General features: G+C 45.3%; 1 protein-coding gene across 1 annotated transcript in view; it reads left to right on the plus strand.

Annotated features, from left to right (window-relative positions):
• Positions 1–20,609, plus strand: part of GMDS (GDP-mannose 4,6-dehydratase) — a gene marked incomplete at its 3' end in the record, with an annotated part of 610,459 nt that overhangs the window by 496,829 nt on the left and 93,021 nt on the right. The window contains exon 9 of the mRNA XM_080710891.1: positions 5,759–5,855. Coding sequence (XP_080567017.1) covers positions 5,759–5,855 — 97 coding nt within the window. The remainder of the gene's footprint in view (positions 1–5,758; positions 5,856–20,609) is intronic.

Raw genomic sequence — 20,609 nt, forward strand, 5'->3', positions numbered from 1 at the left:
CATGCTCCCGCTGTGATGAACTGGGGCTGCCACGGATCCACATGAATGGGGCCAAATAAGCATGGACTGAAATCTCTGAAACTAAGCCAAAATAAACCTTTCTTCTATGTGCGCTTATCTTACCAGGTGTTTTCTTACAGTGGTGGAAAGTGGATCTCGACTCATCCATCCTGTGGGAACGGCCTTCGAGTCTGTCAACGCACGTGCTTCGCTTCTGATTAGTTTTCTCCACTTATTTTAAGAGAATCATTTGCTCTGTTCTGTTTTGTTTTTTCTCTATACTGTCTTTCTGGAAACCCTACTATACTGACCTCCCGAGCTGTCTCTTCATTTGCTTATCTTCCTTAGTTTGTTGTAGCATGCCTACACCTTTTTACTCAACTTCCTGGGAAAGTTCCTCAACGCTGCCCTCACACTCTTCTGGGTGTGGTGGTGCACACCTGTAATCCCACTACTCAGGAGGCTGAGGCAAGAGGACCTCTGGAGTCCAGGAGGTCAGGGCCAGCAAGACCAAAATAGTAACAGTTTTTAAAATCTTTTCTTGAATCTCATGTTTCTGGTTTTCAGTTTAATTTTGTTTTTTTATTTTCAAATTGTCCTTCTTAATATACTTGTCCTTGATTTTTTTAGTATCTTTCTTTATCTGTCTGTGTGGGGTTATCCAATGGGTATGTATGGAGGATTTTCTCCCCTTTTTCTGTTTCCTTCAACTCACTTCTTTTTATTGTTGTTTTTGTTTGTTTATTTGTTTTGCTTTTGTGGTACTGAGGATTGAACCCAGGGGTGTTCTACCTTTGAGCTAAATCTTCAGACCTTTTTACTTTTTTTAAATTTTAAACAGGGTCTTGCTGGGTTGCTGAGGCCAGTCTTGAACCTCTGATCCTCCTGTCTCAGCCTCCCAAACACTGGGATAACAGGCATGCACCACCATGCCCAGACCTTTTTAATTTTTTAAATAGGGTCCTACTAAAATGCTGAGGCTGTCTCCAACCTGCAATCCTCCTGTCTTAGCCTCCAAGTATTCGGATTACAGGCAAGCGCCACCCTGTCCAATGTTTCTGTTTGTTTTGATTTTGACCTTTTATATATGTGATTTTTTCTCACCTCTCTTTCTGGTAATCTTTGATGTTCTGCTTATTGTTTCAAAGTGGGGGCCTAAAAAGTGAATTGAGAGGTTTTGAGAGCATAATTAGAACTTGACTCTAGGTGGGCTGTGTCACTGTGAGGTGACCTGCCAGTGTGGTTTAGGTAGAGTATCTCTAGTGTGCTCAGGAGACTCCACAGTGCCCCCACAGGGAGGAAACTGGCCTGTCTGCCCTCCGGGGACCGAGCAGGGGTCTCAGTACTCATTTCAAATACATTCATTCACTCTCCCAGTTTCCAGCATCCTCACGCACCCTTTACTGGGCCAGGGACCTTCTGTCTAGAAATAACTCCTTCCCAGTGGGAGTGAGGCACCTGCCAAAGGTTGGGGAATGGGGAGAGGGCGGGCACCAGCCAGCTTCCCCAGCAGTGGCCATAGCCTGGCTCCTGGGTGTGTGGAGCTGCTGCAAGTGTAAGTCCCGCTTCTTCTCAGATCTCGGGCCGGAGCTCCTGCTAGCTAGCTCCTCTAACAGGTCTGCCTTCTGGCTCCCTGGGTTTGGTTTCTCTCATCTCTTTTCTGCTCTTTTCAAAGGGAGCTGAGGATGGAGTAAAAGCATGTGCAGACCATCCATCTCTGCTCAGGAGCAGAGATGCCTCCCAGGACCAGTCTGGGCCACTCACTAAGTTCCAACCACTGTGGCCTCTTGTATCTTACCCCCTCCCTCATAAATCATAGCACAGGTTTTACCCCCTCCCTCATAAATCATAGCACAGGTTTTATTTTCTTTTTTCTTTTTTTTTTTAGGAGGGGAGGATTGGAAGGGTATTGAGAATTAAACCCAGAAGCATTCTACCTCTGAGCTACACCCCTAGACTTTTTTATTTTGAAACAGGATCTAAGTTGCCGGGGCTGACCTCACACCTGCCATCTTCCCGTGTCAGTCTCCCAAGTCCTGGGATTACAGGCGTGTGTCACCATGCCTGGCTATCACAAACCCTTTCTTGAAAATGATCCCAGGGAGCCTTTGTGATGCTCCAGTCGCTGTGAAGAGTGCGTGGCCCTCCTCTCACACAGGCCACAGGGCCCCAGCCTTGACTTAGCTGGCCGATCCTGCTTGTATTGTTCTTTAAAGGGCCTCCCAGTTGGGTAGGTTTTAGCTGGACCTCCTCTTGCCTTATTGTAGATGTTTCTGTTATTCTTCGATGCTTTTTATTGCTATTTAATGCCCATTAGGAGCCAACCATTTATTGTTTTTAAAATGAAGCATAGCCCCCCACACACCCGCCCCGGCCTGGTGAGCTGCTGGTATAAAAAGTAGAGGGTTCCGATTCCTGCTAATTACCTGAGTCTCTACCCCCTGTCAAGCCCCTGCCATTTCTCTGATGCTGCAGCTCTGCCTCGAGTCATAGCATTACTTGTTAGGACAAGTGAGCTGTTACCTTTTGCTTGTTAATACAAGTGTTTCGCGGATTGTCATAACTGGATGTGTTTTGGCCCTTGGCCGAAGCTTTTACTTACTGCCCTCTTGCAGACCTGGTGCAAGTTAGAAAGTGGGTTTTGCCAACTCAGTTCTGCTTTGAGCCATTTCCTGGTTCCGTCTGATTATTCAGTGTAGCTCTATAAATTGTGAAGCACAATGTCATGCCCTTGGAGACTGTTTGGACCATAGACAAGTATTTGCAAGATGGAAGCCCAGCAGACCATGTTCAGATAGCAACAAAAAGGATCTGCAAGTGTCAAAGCAGCCTTCCACCCAAATCTAACTCTCAGGTTGTATTTAATAACCCCCTAAGAGCGGAATGGCTTGTCCTTCAACCTTTCCCTCCTCAACTAGTGTTCCAAATCTCAAATGTCTGCTATGGCCACAAAAGCAATCACAGAGGATCGGTGGTAGATGCTAAGCTCCAGCTGTGCAGCCTATTGATATAAATAAGAATTAAATGCTTTTCTTTATTGTTGGTAAGGAGGAACCTTTTACCTGATCAGCCAAGACAAAGTGCAACTCTGCCCTACAAGCCAGAGCTTCTTTCCTTAATGTAAGGAGAGTTTTTAATTTTATATAAGATGGTTTTGGGGAAAAAGAAGATTAGCAATGAGGAAGAAAAAGAGGAGGAGGGAGAAGAAGCAAAAAAAGAAGGATGAAAAAGGAAGAATGTGTACATAAAGGAAACCGTATATGATCCATAACAAAGTTATTTACTATCTGGCTTTTTCCAATAAGTTTGCAGACCTGTGGTCTGAAGGCCTCATCGCTTGACCTCATTCCGTTTCTGACCCACATGTTCCCTTCCAAACATTTTAGGGAAATCTCTCCAAGTCTTTAGTATGACTTTATCATTAATTACATGTGTGTGTGTTTGTGGATGATTTTAGGGAAACATAAAATAAGTAGATTTGAAATGCCACTTTATAAGTTTGTGACATCTGAGATTCCTTACTAATATAAAGGACATAGTGAAATATATACTTCATCGTGGACCGTATATGTGTACATAGGTCAGCATAGCCTGTTGTATACTAAATCCCTAGCTACACATGGAGAAAACAAGAAAGTTATGAACAGTGCGTCTGTTAACCCCTGGGCTTATTTTTCATGAAAGTATCTAATAAGCTTGACTCTGAGAAGTATGACATATGAATAAAATAAAGTTAATACATGCCTAGAAAACACAAATATGCTTTCCTTTACTGAAAACCTAACCAGAGAGAACATTTCACCTAATTAACTTTAGAATTAGATTTTTAGGAAAAAAAATGACTTGCCTAGATATCCTTCTTTGCAGCATATATTAGTCAAGGTTTGGCCTTTACCCATAACAGGTTATGAGGGTTAGTACTTGTTGTAGTTAGCATCTCCATCTCTGTGACCACAATACCTGACAAGCACGACGTAGAGGAAGAAAGAGTTATTTGGCTCACAGTTTTAAAGGTTCGGTCCATGGTGGGCTGGCTCTAAGAAAAAAAAAAAACTATAGCCGCAGGACACATGGCAGAGAGAAGTTTCTTTCAGTCACAAAGGCCAGAAGCAGAGACAGACAGGAAGCAGCCAGGGAACTATAGAGTCCTCAAGGCCTCCCACTTGTCCCATCTGCCTTTTGGGGGAGAATCCAACCCCAAATCATAACATCATTACTTTAGGTGATCTCAGTGTAAAACACTTTCAGTCTCCACGCTCCAAAACATCCACACATACCATTTCCAAGTGAATTTCCCCAAAACTTAGCTGTCATTCTGTCATTCCATTGCTTTGAAGTTCTTGGCTTTATATAACATGCCAAGTTGGTCTACTCAACACTGAGAAAGAAGTTAAACCACATAAATAAATTGCCAAGCATCTCTTTTTTTAGGTAATCAATATAAAAGTCATGGGGAAATTGACCAGTTATATCGTTTACATTGCTTAAAATATTGTGCTATAGTTCTGTCTGTGTTATAGGACATTTTTCCTATTTGCCTTGCACCCATTGGCGGATCCCGCACATTGAAAAATGGTTTATTCCCCCAACAGCCAATTATTTTTGCTATGAAGAGGTGGTTTGACAGCATATTCAGATGATTAATCAGAAATCAAGTGTGTGAGGCCAGTTAATGTGTCCAATACTCAACCTGTTTTAAAATATAACTATCTTCGGTGTTTAATGCTATTGTCATTGATACCTGTGACTCTCATAGACAAGAAACAAACATAAGGTCTGGTTCTTCACTGCGACAGGTCCAGGGAGCACACAGAATTGCCCTGTGTCCACAGGACTCCTCTTAGCTGGCAAAGCAAACTCGTTCTAAGGATGGGCACTGCCAACATTTAAGCCAGTGGCTTTATTTATTTAAAAAAAAAAAAAGAACATGAAACAGATAAGTAAAAGCTCAGGGGGAAGCTGGTCTTAAACCTTCCAAGCGTGTCCTATGTTATGTGAGCTTAGGAATCGCGGGATCCTTACTCTCGTTGACCGTAGATGTTTGTGGAAGGAAACTGGAGTCCAAATAACACCCCAGCCACGTCAGAGGAGGCAAGGAGAGAGAGATGCTCTTGTACCTGTTCTTCGCAGGAAATGAACAATTACTTATACACCTTTGGAAGTTTCATCTGCTAAGATTTATTAACCAGGCCTTCTGCTGACAGAGGAGAGCAAGGGCACCTGTGTATAATGCAGGGAAGAGTTGAATTGTCAGAAACTTATCCCCAAGTAGAATGCGTTTAATTGACACCAAAGATAAAAAAAAAAAAAGCTACAAAAGGAATTTAAAGATAAATGAAGGGGGGGGGAGACAAGAGATGTTAATTAATTGAAAAATGCATTCATTCATAAAGTCATTCATAATTGCTTTATGAAGAATTTTTTAAAAAATCAGAAACCTTTGAAATCTCAGAAAGTTGCCCAGTTCTTTTCTTTCTTTTCTTTTTTTTAGCTGATCTGTTCATTTCTGTAGCCTCACTTCTGAATTCTTGGTGATTTTCTTAAAAGAAAAGGAGGGAAAACTACCCTTTCAAAACAGATCTGGAAAGGCTTTGGACCCACTGTGGTTCTAATGATAGGGCTAAGCCAGGCCTGTGCTCCTGCCCGTAATGAGCTGATCCCCTCCTGCAGGGAGGAAGGCAGCCATCCTGAGGACTACAGCAGTGGCCAAATGCTCCCGAGCAATTAGGAGCTGATTAAGTGTTTATCTTCTTGACAGGTGGGAAGGAAAGAATGAAAATGAAGTGGGCAGATGTAAAGAGACCGGCAAAGTTCACGTGACGGTGGATCTCAAATACTACCGACCGACTGAAGTGGTAAGCCCCTCTTACCTCCTAGTGTGTGGCCACATTTGGCCATGGGCTGGAAAATGCTCTCAGGGAACTCCTGCTGCCAACGTGCGCCTCCCTGGCATCCTTCAGTGGCCATTTCCCAAACCAGAACACAGTGGATGGAATTGGTGATACCATTCTCACCACAGAATCCATTGTTCTGGAAAGGAAGCTGAGAGCACACCCCTGCCTTCTCTTTACCCAACTCTGATTCCTATGAGAACAGGAACTTTAAAAAAGAGAGGGTATAACAAGGTAGGTGCTTAATAAATACCAGTGGACTGGCAGATGGAGGGATACATTTCTAAATACAGAGATTCCTATATAAAGAAATGACCTATAACGTGGGCATGGTGGCACAAATCTATAACTCCAGTACTTGGGAGGCTGAGACAGGAGGATTGTGGGTTCAAGTCCAGCCTCAGCACCTTAGCAAGACCCCATTTCAAAATTAAAAAAAAAAAATAGGGCTGGGATATAATTTTTTAAAAAGACAAGAAATATTCTATAGATTCTTAGTATCCGTAGTCTAGATTATTGGTACAAACATCTTCCTTTCCTAAATGTATAAAAATGGGTACTTTGGTATTATTGATTTAACATGGTCCACTCTCACTGCTGTGACAAAAGTCAAGATACTGAATAGAATATAAACACGCAAAGATAGCAGGAAGCGACATCTTCAGACAGAAACCTTTGCATGGGGCACTTGCCTACTGGAGCGCATGTTAACTGTGAAAACAGAAGCTCCTTAAATCCCTTTTGCCTGTGTTTTGAACCAAATTTCTTTCTGTTATACAACCTTCCAGAGATTAGGAAAAGTTCAGGGGAAAGAGATTGACAATGACGATGTTGTTATTAGCTACCCTTTAAAATGTGTGGTTTATGCTGAGACGGGAGGATCTGGGTTCTCAGTCAGCCTCAGTGAGGCCCTTGGCAACTCAGTGAGACCCTGTTTCAAGCTCAAGGATAAAAAAATAGGGCTGGGGGTGTAGCTCAGAGGTAGAATTCCCCTGGGTTCCATCCCCCGTAGTGAAAAAAACAAAATGTGGTGTTTGAAACAGAAGAAAGAGCTGGACTTGGTATACGCTCTTACCCACAGGAGGGGAAAAAGCAAAGGAAGTCCCGGTGCTTGGGAGAGGGGAGGCTGTCTGGGGAGCATTGTCCCGGGCAGGGCGTGGCGGCTTTGACACAGTGAACAATTGTTCCCGGTGCTAATGGGGAGTGGGTGTGCCCAGGAGAGGATGTGCCCTGTCCCTGGGGGAGGAAGATACCAGCCCCTCTGCTGCTGCTGACACAGCAAGGCTGACCCTCCAGGGCCCCCTTTGTTTCCCTGTCCTGCCCAAGCGCACAAGAGTGTCATTTTTCTAGAACTTCCCAAGATCACATGTATGTGCAGATTCGTTTCTCTGCTCACCAACAAAAATGGTCATCTCGGAAAACCCAAAGAGACCAACAGAAAGCTGAGCGCTCACCGCGGCTTAATCAGGGGCTCTTTCTCTTGACACCAAAATAGTTTCAAAAGCTAGGAAGTCATTAAGAATGGCTTGTCTGTCATCCTGACTCGGGCAAGGTGTGGGATTGATAAGGACGCAGAACAAAAGAATCGGCTGAACAGGAAAAAGACCCTCAGACTAACGAGACTGTGCTTAAATCCCTATCGACCCCCTTTCCTGCCGCCACACTGCATCCCAGCCCGGCTCTTTTGTTCATTCAAATGCTATCATCATACCTGTTCTGCAGCTCTGTTGACATTAGCGTGGTTGGAGCACAAGAGTGGTGTCTGATTTCATTCGCTGGCTTTATTTTTCCACCCATCCAGCTCTCCCCCAAGAGTCCCTTTACCGCCTGATTTTGGACCTTGAGCAGTGTCTCATCTTCCCAAGCCTCTAGGCTACATCACTTTGGCTCACGCTGCTTCACCGTGGTATTCTATTGGGCATGTTTTTCATGTACAGTGAGACTACACTTTTAGCCTCAGTCCTCAGACACAAGGTTCCCCCAAACTTGGATCAACTTGGCCAACTTCTGTTGGAGTTGCTGTGGAGGTGACCCCTCCCGGTGGGAAGGGAACAAGAACGTCCATCCTGCATGTACCAGGAGCTTCTTTTCATTCTGGTTGGAATCGTATGAAAGTTTGTTTTTCTGATCAGTATTGGTCCTCTGTCTCCCAAGATCTTCAGCACATAGGGGCATTCCAAGCTAAAAGTATAAATTCAAGCTGGTGGTGTAGCTCAGTGGTAGAGCCACTGCCTAGCATATGTGAGAGTCTGGGTTCCACCCACCAAAAATTGTTTTTAAAAAGCATAAAGTAAAGCTGGGTGCAGTGGCGCGTGCCTGTAATCCCAGTACTTGGAAGGCTGAGACAGGAGTATCTGGGTTTGTGGACAGCCTCGGCTATTTAGTGAGGCCCCTTGCAGCTCAGTGAGACCTTGTTTCAAAATAAAAAAATAAAAACATCTGGCGTGGTGGCGCACACTTGTAATCCCAGCATTTGGGAGGATGAGACAGGAGGATCACAGTTCTTGGACAATCTCAGCTACTTGGTGAGGCCCTTTGCAACTCAGTGAGATCCTGTTTCAAAATAAGGAATAAAAAATAGGGCTGAGGGTATAGCTCAGAGGTAGAATGCCCCTGGGTTCCATCCCCAGCACTGCAAAAAATATATATATAATATACATATATATAGCATAAAAGTGTGTCTTCTTATAACCAGATGGTTCCAGAATGACTGGTAGAAAAAATATGTGCCACAAAGGAGAACAAAATTATGTCATTTGCAGGCAAGTGAACAGGACTCAAGAATAGTCTAATAAGTGAGATAAGCCCGTCTCCAAAAGAGAAGAGTTGTGTGTTTTCTCTTATACGTGGAAACTAGATGGAAATTGGGAGACAAGGGTAACATTGGGCAGAAGAGCGGAGACGCCAGTGGAGTGGTGGAGGGGTCCAAGGGAGGGAGAAGAAGGGATGGAGACAGTACAAACATCACAGTTGAAATAATGTGATGTATGCATATAAAATGACCGACTCCAATCTCAAAGATATGTGCAGGAGGGGGAGGTCTGGAGGGAGGTGATCCAAGAGCTGTGTGCACAAACGTCCCTGTCACCCTGTACGACTGCAATGCACCAAGTAAAACTATTAAAACTAAAAACAGAAAAAATTAAAAGAAATAACCGATGAAGTGATAAGACGACTCAGGTCTCAGAACACTGATATCATAAAGCAAGACTAATGGGAAATAGAGCTTCCTGTTGTTTTTTGAAAATAAGCTTTGGCCCAGTCTTAAGGAAGGCCCTGTATTCAAAGAAGGCAGGTTCTGACCCCACAGTGGCCGCTGGTTATCTCCTATGGGGCAGGTGCTGATAACCATTTTCCTTATGCGCCCGGCCACCACCTATGCGCAAGTCTTGCATCTGTAGCAACACGAGAAGTCTGGAGAGTTTTTTAATTCAGCATCAAGTGGGAACTGAAAGGAGCCCCATTCTTTGGGTACTTAACCATGAGCCTCTGGGATTCCTTTAGACATTCAGGAGTTTTGTTACTGCAGAGAGCTTGATTCTGAAATTAAACTTTAAACTTCCCATTGCACGTGAGTTCCAGTATTTGATGGTGGCAATATTAATATTTGAGTTCTGTGACACTTAAGACCCTGGGCTGGGGGTGGAGCTTAGTGGTAGAGCACTTGCCTAGCGTGCAGGAAGCCTTGGGTTCTGTCCCCAGTATTGCAAGAATTAAAAATGGGAGGGGGCGGAGAGAGAGAGAGAGAGAGAGAGAGAGAGAGAGAGAGAGAGAGAGAGAGGATTCTCCTGCCTTCCATTTATTTTTGTGATACTGGGGATGGAATCCAGGGGCATTCTACCTCCAGGCTACACCCCTAGCCCTATATTTTAGTCTTTTTATTTTTTGAAACAGGGTCTTACTGAGTTGCGATGGACAGCCTAGATCCTCCAGTCTCTGCCTCCCAAATAGTGGGATTACAAGTGTGCACCACCACACCCGGCCTTCCTGCCTTTTCTATACTTGTCTATACAGATATATGTTGGTGCACAGACTCAACGCACAGCACATTTATTTCTGGAGAGGAAGTAGGATTGTGCCTCTATGGAGGCCTGTGGGCCAGGCTGCTTGTCTGTAAGTAGCTGTGTGACCTCAGGCAAGTTATTTAACTTCTCAGAGCCTCCATTTCTCACTGTCAAAAGTGGGGTTAATAATAAGACTTCTCTCAAATCTTTGTTGGCAAATTAACATTCAATTATTTAGTGTCTGGAACACTGTAAATACACCATATTGTTTCTGTTTGCTATTTATTTATTCATTTATTTATTCAATTACTAATATTTACTGAGCACCATCATAGACCCTGGGAATGCAACCTGACCCCCCCTCTTCTTCTATACCTGGTCTCACCACCTCACACTCCCCCTCCTGAAGCAGGAAACCGGATTTCTCCACTGTCTCCACTCCAGCTTTAGTGGGAACGTCCATCTCCCTCTCCCAGGGTCCTGATCCTTCTGAACCACAAGCCTCTCACTCTGGCTTCCCCTCTTCCTCTTTGTTCCTCCTCTGGCTGGTGGAGCCGGGGTCAGAGCTCACAGATTAGGGGCCAGCGCCTCTCTTCCGGCACCCTGGGCCTGTGGAAGGAGAAGCTAGCGGGCTGGTCCTGCGCTCCCACCACGTTTAACATCCTGGCCCCTTCTGCTCCCGGCCAGGCCCGGGATGGAACACCATCCTTCACGCCCAACAGAACGCTTCCTCTACTTTAGTTATTCTCTGGGACTCCTCACTCCTTGTATTTTATAAATAGTTTATATCTCTAAATCACTGTTTATGTGTTTTAAGCCTCCCTCTTAGCTCCTCGTCCTAATCTTTATATACTGCCTTAATCACATTGGCCTTTCTTGCCCTCTCCCTTCCTTGGACTTTGCTGAGAGCGCTTTAAGTTCCAGTCTTTCCCCGTCGTCATCGATTCCCGAGACAGTCAGCTGGGTTTTCCAAACTTCCCAGGATCCCCGACAGCTCCCCGAGAGACATCTCGCATTCCCCCCCAGAAGCCTGTGATCTTTCTTCGACTGCTGTCCCCCCTCGAGAGCATTTCGTTCCTAATGACATAGTAATTGTGCACTAATTAAAACGCCCTCAGCTCCCTCCTCTTCTTCCTGTCTCTCAGAGGTTCTTTTACTTATGGTCAGGTTTGGATTAGAATGCTGTCATTAAAGGCTCAAAAATCTATATCCACAGCTCTAAGTTATTGTTCATCTTTAGCCGTAAGACAAGTATCTTCGGCGTGGACGCTTCACTTATTTGCAACGTGGGTGGTTTCCCATAGAATCTGTGCCCACGTCCACATTTACAATCATAGTGTGGACCTCTGAACATCTGGAAAATAATTTTCAAAATCTTCTTGCCGCCTTAGGAATTCGTTTTCGTAGCTGCAGATGCTTTGGGTTTTTGGAGCAACAATCGGGGACGAGCTCCGCTTCTACCTAGCTAGCAGGGCTGTAGGCCGCACGAGTATCAGCTTATACAGCAGAGACCCATCCAGGCACCGTCACCTTGTGACTATCCACTCCCGTTTTTATCTTCATCCTGGACAATATTCTGAAATTAAAAAAAAAAAAAAAAGTCCTGTGCTTCGGGTGCCAGACAGGAGGAGGATCACAGGTTTGAGGTCAGCACTTGGTAACCTCAGGAACTTAGCAAGATTACGTAGCAAAATAAAAAATAAAAGGGCTGAGGTGGGGCGGGGGGTGTTTCTCAGAGGTCATGTGTCCCTGACTTCAATCCCCAGTACCATACACATTTTAAACAAACAAACAAACAAACACAACAAAAATTGCTGGTTTTTAAATTTTATTTTACAAATCAACAGTGTTGTTCCTGTTCTATTAAGCCATATATACTTTCTAAAATAATAGGAATTTAAAACTCCCTCTTCATGGAGAATACTGCCTGGGAGTTCTTCTCTTACCCCTATTATGCTCCCATTCAGGTTCATTATTTTTTTTTTAATCAAATTTGGGATTTTCCTACCACATTCTCCCCTTGGAAACAGTTGAATAGTCTAAGTCTACCACAACATAGCCCAGTTGTGTCTCCTTCCTACTCTTCTCTACATTTTATTTTTATTTCATTTCACTAGAGTATGGGGGACTGAACCCAGGGCTGCTATAACTCCAACCATCATTTTTAAATTAGTATTATTTTTTTATTTTGAAACAGGATTTTGCTAAGTTGCTACAGGTCTCCCTCAGGGACTGAAGCTGGCCCCAAGCCTGCGATTGTCCTGTCTCAGCCTCCCAAGCTCGGGGATGACAGGGACGGGTCACCATGCCCAGATGCTTCTCTGCTCTTATCGTGCCCTATACACTCCTCTGGGCTCACTCTTCACACCCTTGGCTCCAGCCAGACCTGTTTCTTCACTCCCTGTGACATCCGAGAGCAAAGGTGAGGCCCCATCTGCCTCCCTTTCTCATGAACCTGTAAGGCGACATGCTCATAGCTGATGGTCCTGCTTCCTGGCTTGGTACCTCTGCTCTTGTCCCTCCACCAGGATGCTCAGCGTGCTAGGCCGCCCCTAAGTACCTGGTTCCCATCAGCAGCTGCCCAGGGATGGGAGCTGCCCTTGACAGCCATGTCCAATTTGTGCATTTCCTAATGCTGGCATCCATGGTTAGTTTCCTGGAAAAGGCAGGTGTGCCCTGCTTCGTAGAAACCTGATGTAAGAATATCTAGACTTAAAAAGAAAAGAAAAGAAATCTGAGCCGGGCCTGGTAGCTCATGAGTTGAACCCTAGACACTCAGAGGATGAGGCAGGAGGATCACAAGTTTGAAGTCAGCTTGGGCAACTTAGTGAGACCCTAGCACATAAATATAAAGGACTGGGGATCTAGTAAAGTGGTAGAGTGCTTGCCTAACACGCAGGAGGCCCTGGGTTCAATCCTCAGCACCAGCAAACTTTCTAATATACATATATGTGTGTGTGTGTATATATATATATATATATATATATGTGTGTGTGTGTGTGTGTGTGTGTGTATACATATATATGTATATATATCTGTATGTATATGATATATCATACACACACATATATATATCATTCTTACCTTTCTTGAGCTTTCCAGATATATTGACGTATCAAACTTATCAGTATCTAAAAATATATTGATGCCTATACATCAATATTTTATATATATATATATCACATGGAAGACTAAGACAGAAGGATCACGGGTTCAGGGCCAGTATATGGTAACTTATGGTAACCTCTGTTTCAGAATAAAAAATAAAATAAAATAAAATCTGATTGGGGTGTAACTCACAGGTAGAATACCCCTGGGTTCAATCCCCCAGTACCCCAAAATAAATTAGTAATTAAATATATATACATATATATCTAATAGCAGTTTATAAAATAAAATTATCATTATGGTTTTTAGAGATCCCATTTTAAAAACTGTGTACTGAATTCCTACCATGGCATTTAGTCCAATTTCAAGAACTCTACAGATGGATGAAATAAGAACCTTGTCTGGGAGTAACTTTTAGCCAAATAGAGGGGGTGGGGTGGCAACTCTGACACCCCAGGGAGGGGGACCCAGGCTCTGACTGATGGGGGAGCAAGGCAGGAAAACCCCGACATTGCAGACGGAGGGACCCAGGATGAGGGGCCAACTGGACCGCGTGTGTGGAAGAGAAGTCAGAGCTATGAGGACTCCAGACAAAAGGCTAAGAGTGACGGGCTGGGCAGAGATGCCTGGACCCATATCAGAGATCAGGAAGAGGACCGGGCGTGCAGGGATGTGTCAAGCATCTCTGTCACCCCGAGGTGCCTTGGGGACATCCATGTAGCAATAGCAAGGGGGCAGTCGGAGCTGGAGGTCGGTAGAGAGGAAAGAGGTCAGGACTGGGGCCAGATGTGCCGGAGGCCGGAGGTCAGAATGCAAGTGTGTGTGTGTGTGTGTGTGTGTGTGTGTGTGTGTGTGTGTTTCCCCAACGGGCGTTTCTGGCTGGGATGAAGGGCATGGGGAGGGAGCACATGGCCCCACCCAGTTAGAATTTCAGGGAAAACACATTGTAACTTTAAATGTTTTTAATTGTAAAATTGTTTTTTACATGCTGAATTAGTCTCCGGGTCTTTTTGATGATGAGCACAAACTTTTTGTTGTAAACCATGTATAAAAATGCTGAAGGGGTTATTTTTAGCCCTGGATGTCAATCTCCTCAAGATAAACATATTTTAGACCATAACCATAGGTGAAATCATAGAAAGACCACAGAAAGAAATTGCATTTTTTAGGCTAGCCAGCATGAACATGTACCTAATTTTTGTCAGATTAAATTTATAAGACTTACATTGCACAATAGTTTGTAAAATATCTTGTTACCGCCTTTATGTAGCAGACTGTGGGTTCTAATAAAAGATATACATTGTGAAATTTAAATAAAACTGGAAACAGGGTCTCACTAAGTTTCTAAGGGTCTTAGTAACTTGCCGAGGCAGGCCTCGAACCTGCCATCCTCTTGTCTTAGCCTCTCAAGTGCTGGGATCACGGATATGCACCATCAAGCCCAGTTGAAAAGCACATTTTGAAAAAAATGGGCTCAGTAGCCACAAACTCAGCACTTGTGTTCCAGAGCCATGGCGCTGGGCTAAACTGTCTCCCACCCTGGATAATTATTCTCTGCCTTCAGGATCCTTGGGAATTTGAAGGGCAAATACCAAAGGGTTTCCATTAACTGGCAGTCGGTTGCTAAGTCTCAGGCCAGGAAAAAACTGAGTAGCAAAGACCCAGTTTCAAATGGATATGTCCTTGAAGTCAGGGTGTGAAGTGTCTTAAAACTGTTAAAGATGGAAGGGCTTCTGTAAATGAAAGCTCCTCTGTGCTGTAGCTAATCACATTACTATCACCATCATCCTCATTTACTTCAGGGAAATCACTAGTTCTGCAGAAACATTTTCTGGGCTGGGCGTGATGCCGCACACCTGTTAATTCCAGTACTTGGGGAGGCTGAGACAGGAGGATCGTAGGCTCAAAGACAGCCTCAGCAAGCAGTGACACTACCAGCCACCTTGGAGACCCTGTTTCAAAATAAAAATTAAATAGGGCTGGGAGTGTAGCTTGGAGGTAGAGGTGGAATGGTTTCAATCACCAGTACCACCAAAAAAGAAGAAGAAGAAGGAGAAGGAGAAGGAGAAGGAGAAGGAGAAGAAGAGAAGGAGGAGGAGGAGGAGGAGGAGGAGGAAGAAGAAGAAAGAAAAAGAAATATAAAAGAATATTTGGGGCTTTTTTCAACTCCTGAGATTGTCATCTAATTAAATATTTATTTTATTTTGTGGCTAAAAAGCTGCATGCAAGCAAAGTTCTGTACTTCTGAATCCAGAGATAGAAGGGATGGTCCTGGTAGAAGGGAGGGCCAGGGTCGTGTTGAAATGGCGATCCTGCCTTCTGATTCTGCCTAAACTATTTGATCCTAGGGGTTGTAAAAGGTCCTAAACTCTAGCAAATTCTCTGGCTACTCTTAGAACTTTAGTCTCCCTAGCAGACTAAGAATGCAGCCACCAAGGAGACTATTAGATATTATCTGCTTTTATTCAACCTCCCCGTCATTCATCCTTCAGAAATCTTCCTACAAAAATCCATCTTTGAGCTGGGCACAATAGTATACACCTGTAATTCTAGTACTTGGGAGGTCGAGAGAGGAGGATTGAATATTCAAGACCAGCCTCAGCAACTTAGCAGGACTCTCAGCATCTTAGTGTGACCCTGTTTTCAAACAAACAAACAAACAAACAAACAAACAATTTAAAAGGGCATTTGGGAGGCGGAGACAGGAGAATGGACGGTTCAAGGCCAGCCTCAGCAATTTAGCAAGACCCTGGTTCAAAATAAAAAGCAAAAAGGGCTGGGGATATAGCTCAGTGCTAGAGTAACACTGGGTTCAATCCCCACTATCACACACACACACACACACACACACACACACACACACACACACACACACAGTTTGAAAGCCCGTCTTTGTATTTGTTCCCTGGAGCCAGCTGTATATCACTTCTAGAATAAAATCTTTTGATTTTTTTTTACTGCTCCTAAGAAATTGCCACAAACAAATGATGACAGACTAACCGTCAGCAGCTTCAAACTACCCAGCTTTGTCATTTTGCAGTTCTGGGGGGGGTCAGCAGTCGGACTTGGGTTCCACTGGGCTAAATTTTGCAGTTCTGGGGGTCGGCGGTCTGACTTGGGTTCCACTGGGCTAAACCCAAGGTGTCAACAAATCTGTGTTCCTCTGGGGGCGGTGGGGCTCAAGGGACTGACGGCTTTCTATTGGCAGAAACTAGGGAATTAATCACGTGGAGCCCTTGCCGGACTACTGCGCTTTCTGTTGGTCTGGAAGCATGGCATTAATTCACTTCGAGGAGAAAATAGCAGTGAGGACACTGTCTCATCATCAGCTGGGAGCTTGACAATGTTCAACTCGGAAACACCACAGGCATGTGCATTCTGGAGGACAGGCAGCCTGCAGTCCCAGGAGACACCGGGCAGAGGGACACCGGGCAGGCTGCCTAAGGAAGGGAGTTTTCGAGTACTTTGGAAAGATCCGCGCTTAGACTTTAGGGAGAGGGCTGCAGGGAGAGGAGGGCACTCCCCATGGAGCAGGAGGTGCTGAGGGATGGAGCCAGCAACATGTCCCAGGGTTGAGGCTGGGGGCCCTGCCGGGGAACCTGAGGACGGTGCGCCACACCTGCCCCTCGTGGTGCCTGGCTACCCTGCTGCCCTCTGTCCCCGGGCACTTAGCTGCTTCTCCCCTTTCATCTTATCTTCTAGTGTTGAGTGAGGGCGGGGGGAAAGAGGGATAGAACCCGGGCTCTGTACCTCCAAGCGACACCTCCAGCTTTTTTATGTGTGTGTGTGTGTGTGTGTGTGTGTGTGTGTGTGTGTGTGTGTGTGTTTGGTGCTAGGGATTGAGCCCAGGGCCCTTCTACCTGGGAGTTACACCCCAATACACTTTACTTCTGGTTTAATACTCTCCGCTTCTGTTTTTCCCCATGGAACCATACCAATGAGTATTTCCCCCCACCGATCTCGGGACACACTGAAGAAATGGATGGATTACCAGCCAGGCTCCGCACAGCGTTAGTTTCTTGGCAGCCGGCTCCTGTTCCCCCGGGCTCAGGGCAGCAGGACCTCTTTGGAGGTGCTGGCTTCGTTGTGTGTGATGTGTCATTCTTACCTGGAAGCTTGGGAGCAAGAATGGCAGCTGATGGCCTCAGGTCGTACCTGGCGTTGTGGGAATAAGGGATGAATGTACGGGCTTGTGTCCACAACACCCAGGAATCCTTCTCATGGCTTCCAGCCAGCTCCGGCAGTCGGAATCCCTCAGACCAGTGCGTTAAACGATGCTTACACATTCTAAATAGCAAAGCTAAAAATTAGGATTTCCCTTTTTCTTTCTGCTTGAGATTCTGTGGCAAGACAAAGTCTAAGTCCGTGCACAGCTGACCGATACATCTGGCACCTAAAAAATTCTTAGCCGGTTTCTGTTCCTTTTCCCCTACAGACCTCTTTTCCCTAGTTCTCTCATTGTTTTTCCTGCCCCTTTCTTATCTCCTTGTGGGCTCGCTGATGCTCCCTTCTGATTTCTTAGTCTTTTCTGCAACTTTGCCCTCACTGACTCTGTTCCTCCTCTTCTGACCCTGCAACTTTCTTCTCAATGTCTCCCAACCGTCTTACAAAGCTCAGCGCACCAGCATCGATTTTGACTCCTCTTTATGGGAAGAGCCAACAATGGGCTATTGGAGGCAACTTCGCCCTTCAGATCCTCCACACGAGGTGCCTCCCACATCCACAGCGTGCCACGGATACACTGAGAACAGTCTTCCAGCGTCTTCGAGGTCCTGGGGACTGTACCGAAGACACTGTGTATACAAAAGGCATCCTCGTTTGCTTCTGCCTAAAGAAAGGCCGACTGCCAGACAGAGGCTTCTCCAGCTCTGAGCCTTGAATAAGACCCACGACAGCCACCATTTTTCTTGTACCCATTCCAAGACTGTCAGCTGATTGTCCTTATTCATGTTTCTGGCCTCCTTCATCACACACCATCTTCTACTGTTCCATCTCTAAAACTTTCTGAATAAAAAAACTGGGAAGTGTCCATCGGCACGTGGTTATCATATCGCAGCTAGGAATTTTTTTTGGTGGTACTGGGCATGAAACCCAAGGGCATTCTACCTCCAAGCTATACCCTCAGCCCTACATTTTATTCTTTCTTTTGAAACAGGGTCTCACTGAGTTGCAAAGGGCCTCACTAAGTAGCTGAGGCTGGCTGCGAACCACGATCCTCCTGTCTCAGCCTCCCGAATGCTGGGATGGCAAGCGTGCGCCACCACGCCTGCTCCTAGCTAGGATTTTTACTGTGGGGCCAGAGTCCCCACAAAACTTAATGGCAGTTACTACTTCCTTTCCTTGTTGAGTCTTCAATGCTCTCCTCTGCTTAAAAAAATATATAGAGAAGGTCTTCAGTATGTGATTGTGTACAATAAGTGCTAATCACTGGAGGAAATATTTTTTTAATTTCTGAAACAAATGTTAAGCTTACAGAAATTTTACTACTAAGGCTTGCTGTGGCTTTCTCTGTTCACAACCATTTGGGTAAAGAATCCAGTCAAATGTGCCAGTCTACCCTTTAGATACACTTTCTAAAACAGGTGCCTAAAATATTCACTCTGAAATTATATATTCCATATGAAAAGAAATGATTAGGTATGGCTCTTTTGCTAAAACATGTTAACTTACAGTGACGGTATGAAGGATTAAGAACTCTCCTGAGCTGGGCGTGATGGTGCACACTTGTAATCCCAGCATCTGGGTGGCTGAGATGGGAGGATCATGGTTCAAGGCCAGCCTCAGCTACTTAGTGCGGCCCTTCGCAACTCAGTGAGACCCTGTTTCAAAATAAAGAATTTGAAAAAAAAAAATAGGGCTGGGGTGTAGCTTGGAGGTAGAAAGCCCCTGGGTTCCATCCCCAGTAACGCAAAAAATAATAACAACAACAACAACAAAACCCACAACTTTCCTAGATCTATGGATCGAATGAATGGGGGAAGGGGGAGACAGACTGTGGATCAAAACTTGTTAATTTTCCTTGGAGTCCCTCCTGCTCTGTGCTGCCCAATTGAGACGGGATAAGCCCTTCTCAGGGTTTGGCTGCCTGTGAGTAAGTGGGCGGAGTCCGCCGATCCCAGAGTGTGTTTCTATTGGTGAGCTGAAGCGCTGGGTTCCTGCATCAGCACCGCCCACTTGTCCTAAAGGTGGGATGGCTGTCGATGCCAGGGCATTGTCTCCTCTCTCCGCTGGGCTGGCGAGGAGGGCAGTGGGAGGCAGCCACAGGGAGGAGCCGCTGAACAAACAAGCCGAGCTCGGATCCTGTGGGCGGCAGGTGGGCGCTGGGAGCGGCCAGGGCTTGTGCCCAGTCGTCACATGTTGTGCTGAGCAACCACCCAGCGATCCAGAGAGGAGGTGGAAAGAGAACAGTGAAGTCCACTCTAGATCTAGGGCATGCCACCCCACGAGGAGAGCCGGCCAAGGGGAGCTCCGAGTGTGGGATTGGGGTCTTTGGGGGTTTTATTTTGTGGGATTGAACCTAGGTGCATTCTACCTCCAAACTACATCCTCAGCTTTTTTAAAATGATTTTTATTCTGAAACAGGATCTCACTAAGTTGTTGAGGATTACCCTAAATTATTAAAGCTGATCTCAACCTGCGGTCCTCCATTCCCAGCCTCCCAGGTACTGGGCTGACAAGCGTAAGCTACTATTCCCAGCTTAAGTGTGGTTGTATTTAACCTATTTATGCAAAAGGCTACAGTCTGCCCCCTGTCATTTGGACGTCTCTGGCAAAACATAAAGCAGAGTTAGCTGCTTGTCCATTGAGAGTGCCCACTGTGAGTCCTGCACGGTTCTTCTGACTTACCAGTCTCACGTCAGTGATGGGGTCTTAGGGAATCCTCGTCTTCAGATAAACAGAGATGCTTGGGCTTGGCTGTCCAGCTGTCTCTACCGAGAAATAGCTTTGCACATCTGCTTTGGGTTTCCATTTATCCAACCTTTGTCAGACAACATGTGCACATCTCTCTCTGCACTCCTCCCCGGATAAACATTTATATCGTTCCTCTACCGACTTCTATTAAAATCCAACCTTGCCGGGCGCTGTGGCGCACGCTTGTCATCCCCGCGCTTGGGAGGCGGAGACAGGAGGATCGTGCAGGTTCGAAGCCAGCGCGCTGGCTTAGGAGACCCTGTTTCCAAATAAAAATATAAAAAGTAGGTCTGGGAATGTAGCCCAGAAGTAGAAGGGTTTCCAGGAACCCCAGTACCACCAAAAAAAAAAAAAAAAAAAAATCCAACCTTAACCCATTGCTTTTGTGATGGTATTTATTGTGTGGGACTGGGCAACGGTACTAGGGTTTGAACCCAGAGGGCATGCTACTTCTGAGCTACACCCCCAGCCCTTTTTGTTTGTTTTATTTTGAAACAGGAGCTCAGTAAGTTACAAACCTGTGATTCTCCTGTCTCAGCCTCCCAAGCACTGGAATGATAAGAGTGTGCCACCCCATCCGGCTGCGTGGCTATTTTTTTTTTTTTTAAGAATTCAACTCTTTTTTTTTTTTCCATCGTTGTGTTACTCCGTCTATATAATTTTTTTTTTTCAGAGAGTTGAACTTGATTTCTGA

The sequence above is a fragment of the Muscardinus avellanarius genome, assembly GCF_963383645.1.
Source record: "Muscardinus avellanarius genome assembly, chromosome: 14".
In the NCBI taxonomy this organism is placed as follows: Eukaryota; Metazoa; Chordata; class Mammalia; order Rodentia; family Gliridae; genus Muscardinus; species Muscardinus avellanarius.